The sequence below is a fragment of the Nicotiana tabacum genome, chromosome 20 (genome assembly GCF_000715075.1).
Source record: "Nicotiana tabacum cultivar K326 chromosome 20, ASM71507v2, whole genome shotgun sequence".
Lineage (NCBI taxonomy): Eukaryota > Viridiplantae > Streptophyta > Magnoliopsida > Solanales > Solanaceae > Nicotiana > Nicotiana tabacum.
In genome coordinates, this window is record NC_134099.1 from 5383948 (window position 1) to 5391235 (window position 7288).

Here is a 7288-nt window from a genome sequence, read left to right on the forward strand (position 1 = left end):
TTTTTATCAAATTGTGCAACAACTTATTATTAATTTCAACACTTGTACCCAAACACGTAACTGCTTATTTATTAAATCAATTTCAGCATTTAAAAGTACTTTTCAGCACCTAATGCTTATCAGCTATTTCATATCAGCTAATCCAAACACGATTAACAAGTACCATAAATTTTTAGAAACTTTGTACAAAAATATACATATATATATATATATATATATATATATATATATATATATATATATATATATATATATATATATATTTGATGGATTTGCTCGATTTTTAAAATTCAAAACCAAACTACGTCACCAACAACTTATGGCTCGTGGGCCTGCCTTCTTTAATCTTTAAAAACAAAGAGCTATGGTAAAGTGAAGTTTCATTGCCCAGAGCTAAAGAAAGCATCCTCTCAGATGGCAGATACAGATACAGATACAGGGTTGAATCTTCTGGTGGAGAACCTCTTGGATTCAGTAAGAGAAAAAGCGAAGTTTATTGCAGACAATTCGAAGCTGCAGATTTATGATTTAGAGGATGACTTTTTACATCTTGAGGAACAAGTTCAACGCCTACGAGCGCTCCTAAATATTGCTGCACAATGGCAGATAAATACTAGCAGTAAGTGGAAACAGTTGGTCAATAAGGACATTCGAATTACGGTACATAGAGCTGAGGATGTAATTGATGGCTTGGCTCTTATGTTTCAGCTTTACCTTGATAAAAAACAGGGACTTATCGTATTTGATAGTATAAGAGGAGACTCAGTCAGGATTATAAGAAGAGACTCAGTCAGTAATCTTGCAACTAAGATCGACGGCCTCAACGAGAAGGTGAAGGAATTTCTTCAAAACAATCAACCAGCTGTTCAGCCGGAAAAAAATTCCCAGGTATGGTATGCCTGAAATTAAAGCTCAAACCCAACCCATTTAAAAACTTATAAGTTTCTGTATGATTAACCGGGTTTTGATCCCTTAATTTTTTTGGACATGTTCAGTTTAGAGCTAGTTTTATATTGTTGAATGCCAAAATGTTCCACATAGGTGAAGGAACAAAGTGGTTGGGAATTTTTTAATGTTTAGGTTTTAAACACTCCTCTCATTTACTTCTTATTTTTTTTTTGTGATTTATATCTTCTCTCCTTAGTATTATTTCACTTGTAATTTTAGAGTGGAATAAAATATTGGTTGTGTCCGAGTAATTAGGCAAAATTAACCAAACCTCATAAATTTTAGTGTTGCTTTTATGGTTGGCTTATTGTCTTATTTATTACTTAGTAGCTGCCATAATTCTTGGTATAATAGTTGTGACTCATTCACACTATATACATTTAGCTTCCGCAACCAGTGGCGGATGCAGCGTATAACCTACGGGTTCAACTGAACCCATACCTTTCGACGCGGAGTAAAAATTTGTATGTAAAAATTCATTAAAATTGCAAAAATAGTAGATATGAACCCATAAATTTAAAAATACAATGGGTTCAATGTTAAAAGCCTTAAAATTGAACCCATAAGATTTAAATCCTGGATCCGCCTTTGTCCGCAACATATATTACAGGACAAATGAAATGCTCAAACAGTTTTCCTTGGGCGGATTGAGTTTCATATAATGGGATTACCCAATTTGCTACAAAATAAAACTAAAAGAGTAGCAATATAGAAAGATTTAGACAAGAAATGTAGATAAAAAGATACCATTTTTCTTATTTACTTCAAGTTATATGACTTCCAGCGCCTCTCTCTCTCTATATAATTAAATATGAGGACGTTGAGTCGGATGTGCGGGCACACTAGGATTGATAAGATTAGGAATGATATATTCGGGAGAAGGTGTATGTGGCTCCCATTGATGATAAGATGCGGGAAGCGAGGCTTAGATGGTTCGGGCATGTTAAGAGGAGAAACCCATATGCTCCGGTAAGGAGATGTGAGCGGCTGGTTGTGCAGGGCATGAGAAGAGGTAGAGGGCGGCCTAAAAAGTATTGAGGAGATGTGATCAGACAGGATATGACGAGGCTTCAGATTTCCGAGAACATGACACTTGATAGGAAGATGTGGAGGTCGAGTATTAGAGTTGTAGGTTAGGAGGTAGTTGAGTCTTACCTTACTTCGTACCTTTGTGAGACTAGTCTGGTAGGGTTTTTGTCTAAGACAGCGAGTGGCAACTAGCAACGTTGTGACTTACTATTTCGCTTTTCAGTGCATGACCTATTTACTAGCTTTTGCTTTGTTTTGCATCTTTCTTCTGGATTTCATGTTGTTCCTATTTTTTCTATGACTTCTATGGTGATACTAATATTGTCTCCTTTTGTCCTTTTTTTTCTTGATCTGAGAGTCTTTCGGAAACAGCCTCTCTACCCCTCCGGGGTTGGGGTAAGGTTTGCGTACACACTATCCTCCTCAGGCCCAACTAGTGCTATTTTACTGGGTTGTTGTTGTTGATATATATATATATATATATATAAAAGTGAATTTTGGACCACAGATGCGACACAACAGATGCGAAGGGAGTCACAGATGCGAGCCTTGGACTGCAAAAGAGGGCTCAAAAATGTGAGACTTTTTGTCGCAAATGCGACATCACTGGCATAATGTTAATGGTGTCATAAACATTGACCATTTGGGGGGGCTATGGAAAATGAAGTGTTCTGGGAGTAATGGAAATAAAGATGAATAAGTTATATTTCAAGGAGTAATTGACATCTAAGGTTAATGTAATTTAGAACAAAAATTAAGGCTTTTTATTTCACTGAAAGCAAGTAATAACTTAATATAGATGCTTTATTTCTAAATGCCAAAACAAAAGATTTTCAACTCTGATTTATGATGTCAATCGGTTTTGTTATCTTAAAAGGATCTTCCGCTCAAGGAAAACGAAGTCGTTGGCTTAAAAGAAGAAGCAGAAAAAGTGATCAAGCGACTTGTTGACAGATCTGAGGATCTCAATGTTGTCCCTGTTGTAGGTATGCATGGACTTGGTAAAACAACATTGGCAATAAAAGTTTTTAACGATCCCCAGATTTTAAATCAATTTGACAGCAGAATATGGGTTTATGTCGGCCAATCATATGAAATAAAGGATATCTTTATCAATATCCTCACATGTTTCACAGATCGCATTGAAGAATACCAAGACAAAGACGTGAATGAAATAGCTAAGGTAATATGTGATTTTGTGCCTAAAGAAGGTAAATGTCTCATTGTCTTGGACGATGTCTGGGCAATAGGTGTTGTCGATTTTGTCAAGAAAACTTTCCCTGAAAACAGCAAAGGACACCGGATCATGATGACCACTCATAGGCAAGATGTGGCTAGTTGTGCCAATCCAAATCCTCATGATCTAAAATTTCTGACCCAGACGGAAAGTTTTCTATTGTTGAAAAGCAGAGTTTTCGGTAGTGGATGTTTTCCTGAAGAATTAACAGAACTTGGAGAAAGCATTGCACAAAAATGTTGTGGGGTACCACTTGCAATAATAGTAATTGCAGGAGCTTTAAGAGGTCGTAAGGACAAAAATAATTGGCTCAAAGTTCAGAAATATTTTTGGCAGCACCTTATTATTAAAGATGACCCTACAAGATGCTGGAAGTTTGTTGAAATGAGCTACAATTGTTTGCCCCAAGAAATGAAGGAGTGCTTCTTGTATTGCGGAATTTTTCCTCGAGGCTTTGATATCCCTGCTTGGAAATTGATCCGTCTCTGGATTGCGGAGGGATTGATAAAATCCAGCCCAGGTTACGCCTTGGAGGAGGTAGCGGAAAATAATTTGAACGAGCTCGTCAATAGAAATTTAGTGATTGTGGTACAGAAGAAGTTTGACAGTCGAATAAAAACATGTCGTCTTCATGACATGGTACAAGAGTTTTGCAAGATGGAGGCTACTAGAGAATGTCTTTTTCATGAAGTATCTCTAACACCCGATCAAGCAATTCCAGATGATTCTCGTCGATTGTGTATCCGATCACGTTTTCTAGGTGATTTTCTGTCCAGAAAACCATACGCGGAACATGTCAGGTCTTTCTTATGCTTTTCCCCAACCCAGTTGTCTCCGTATCTAGTGACACTCCTGCACAAAGCGTTTGCACTCATAAGGGTTTTGGATGTTGAGCCCACCAATTTTATTTTTTCCAGATATTTTAATGTGCTTTATCATTTGAAGTATATGGCTTTCTCAGGTGACTTTACGGCCATTCCCCCGCCATTTTGTAGATTTCTGAATTTACAAACTCTTATATTTAATACGACTAGTAAAAGGAAGCGCTACTTGGAAACAAGATGGGAAATATGGAACATGTTACGGTTGAGGCATCTGCACAGTAACATTCCTGTACGATTGCCAAGACCTAAAACCCCAAAAGGTGAAATTTCTTGCCTGCGAACTCTTTCTATGGTTGCACCAGAAAGTTGCAACAGTTGTGTGCTTGCAAAAGTTGGTAATCTCAAAAAATTGAGTATTAAAGGGAATATGGCCCCTTTTCTTGAAATTAACAAGGATGGATTCAGCAATCATGGAGAGTTGAAGTGCCTGGAAAATTTGAAACTATTGAATGATGTCTTTACAATGATTTCAGTGCTTCACCTTCCTCCAAATTTCTTCAGATTTGCTCGTACACTAAAGAAGTTAACTTTATCGGACACAAGGTTTGATTGGCGTGAGGCAATTGGACTGGAGCAGCTGGAATGCCTTGAGGTTCTAAAGTTGAAAGACGCTTTCACCGGAAAGTCATGGAAGCTAGAGGTAGGTTTTAGCGAACTCCAAGCCTTGTCGATTGATACAACAGATTTTGAAACATGGGAGGCTTCAACTCATCATTTCCCAAGACTTAGGCACCTTGTTCTTATTTACTGTGATAAACTTGAGGCTGTTCCGGCTACGTTTGCTGATATACCTAGCCTTCGAGAGATGAGGCTTGAAAACACAAGCAAAGCGGTCAGATCTGCAAAAGAAATAGAAAGAAAGAAACAAGAGATGCAATTTCTGAACAACATTGAATTCAAGCTTACTATATCTTTCGATGTTGATTACAATGAAGTTGAAGGTCAGTAGAATTTATTTTGCCATTGGAATTATTTAGTCTCCTGTACAGTTTTTACTAAGTGTTTGTCGACATGACTGTATTCACATCTTGATTTTTCCATTGTCTGAGAGATTTTAGTAAGATTGTTTTGCATGCCATGACTTCTATTTGGTAGAATGTCCTGTGATTCTATATTTTACGTGATCATTCGTTCTTCAGAGACTGGAAGTTTCATAATTAAGTAATTTATTTCCCTTACATTCTTGCCTTGCATTTTTCTCTAACGCAGACTTGTGCGGTATTGTTAGTCCCAACATTGTCATAATAACCATTCAGTTCTTTCCATGTATGTTAGCCAACTCCAGTTCTAACTTTAGTTGACTTTTATGGTTACCAGCTGGAGTACTGTGATTAATTTAGTCATTTAACAGCCTCTTGCAAAAATGCAGGGTAAAACTGCGTACGATAGACCTTTGTGGTCCGGCCTTTCCCCGGACCCTGCGCATAGCAGAAGCTTAGGGCACCGGGCTGCCCTTTTTATTGCCACACCCAAAAAGATTCCAAAGAAACCTAACTGCAACATTGTTTCTTTCTAGATTTCACTAATTTTCTTCTATTTGTTTTCTCCTTTTTGCAGGAGGGAATCAGAGGAATGACACTTATGCGAGCCTGTGATCATAGACAAGTCGAATGCTCTTTCATATGGAGTCAGCCGCATTTCATGTTTTCTGCAGGCTATTCGTCCTAACAGTCTGTTCCAATAAAAATCCCGTTTACGTTTTATTGTATGAGCTCCACTTTCTGCTTTTAACACCTTTTCTAGGTTTCAAAACTTTTCAAGTTCTCAATTATGTGAAATTGTTTTCTTTTTGAATGGTTAACACAGCTCTGTCCATCTAGTTTGTTGTGATGTATTTATTTGCTTTACTGTTGTTTTCTCTGCTTAAGCATGGGTACCACCGTACCAACCTGAAAGACATGTTCCTTGAACCAGATAAAGGAGCTATGAATTTTATTTGGCATGTGTAATATCAGAGATGAATTGTGGTTATCTTCAAATTTATTATTACTACTTCATTTGCTTCCCTATAGGTCTAAATTGGTTGAAGATGGATGAACAATGTACAGTAAGACCTCGATCTCTTTATAATAGCATCCTTATATAATAGTGCTTCTCTATAAAAGCCAAATTTTTCTGGAACCAAATCTCATGTGCTATTATAATATATGTTTTCTATAAGCGTAATTTGCTATAACATCCAAAAATATCCGGAACCATTTAGTTCTACAATGCAACACCTCACCCTGTTACTCCATTTGCATGACTTGTATATGGAATGAATACCTAATTTAAATTAGAGGGATAATATTGTTTAACTATGATTAAGTAGTGTTTTTGAGCATTGGAACTATGATGTTTTTTTTTTCTTTTATGGGATTTCTCATTCTAAAAACATTCCTACACATTCAGACTTGTCTTATAAAAGAACTGATATAAACTATATGCTATTTTCTGTTTGGAAATTTTGTTTTTACCTATAAACTAAATTGATTATATCTGGTTGTTGATGTAATGAGGTATTGAATTTGCAGGATGGGAAGGCAATGTTGAGAAGTGGAAACAAGAAGGGGCAAATTTGGAATGGTGTTGGTGCTACAACATTTGTTTGATTGTGTTTGTATTGTTTAGCAATGTAATTGTTACATTAAAAAAAATTGTTTGTTGAATAATGATACTAATAATTGTTCAATTAGTATTATTATACGTAGACCTCCCTTCAGGCTTGTTATGCACTTCTGAAACTTCTTGTGGTATTATTTAGTGTTGAATTTGTCAAATCCCACATCGGTGGTTTAGCCTTTTGGTAGGGAATATTTCCCTATAAAAGGAGGCATAATATTTGGGATTTAAACACACCTCTCATTTGCCTTCTCATCTTCTTAAGACATGTATTTTCTCTTTTTAGTATTATTTCACTTGTATTTTTGGAATGAAATAAAATATTGTTTGTGTCCAAGAAAGTAGGCAAAATTGGCTAAACTTCGTAAATTCTGGTGTTCCTCTTATTGTTGCTTTATTGTCTTATTTATTATTTGGTGGCTGTCATAATTTTTGGTATAGTAGTTGTGACTTATTCACATTATATACATTTGGCTTCCGCAACAATTGGTATCAGAACCAAGGTATTGTCTAAGTATGCTCTGTGGTTGCAGCATAGTCTGATCTTCCACATCAGAAAAGATTTATCTTGGTAACTGAGTCAAGATTC

At 36.3% G+C, this 7288-nt stretch overlaps 1 protein-coding gene across 6 annotated transcripts; it reads left to right on the forward strand.

Moving 5' to 3' along the window:
* The first annotated feature begins 325 nt into the window (after positions 1 to 325).
* On the forward strand, positions 326 to 7068 carry LOC107813584 (putative late blight resistance protein homolog R1A-3). Of its 6 annotated transcripts, none has more exons than XM_016638859.2 (4): positions 326 to 888; positions 2855 to 5039; positions 5308 to 5364; positions 5468 to 6074. In XM_016638859.2, the coding sequence occupies exons 1-4, from the start codon at positions 415 to 417 to the stop codon at positions 5470 to 5472; spliced, it is 2721 nt and encodes a 906-aa protein (XP_016494345.1). In that variant the 5' UTR covers positions 326 to 414; the 3' UTR covers positions 5473 to 6074. The 6 variants fall into 6 exon arrangements, 3 of the variants coding, with proteins under 3 accessions (XP_016494345.1, XP_016494348.1, XP_075096884.1); XR_012703730.1 differs by lacking the exon at positions 5308 to 5364 and adding an exon at positions 6612 to 7068 and having other exon boundaries at positions 327 to 888; positions 5656 to 5803; XR_012703729.1 differs by lacking the exon at positions 5308 to 5364 and adding an exon at positions 6612 to 6812 and having other exon boundaries at positions 327 to 888; positions 5656 to 6145.
* The last annotated feature ends 220 nt before the right edge of the window (positions 7069 to 7288 follow it).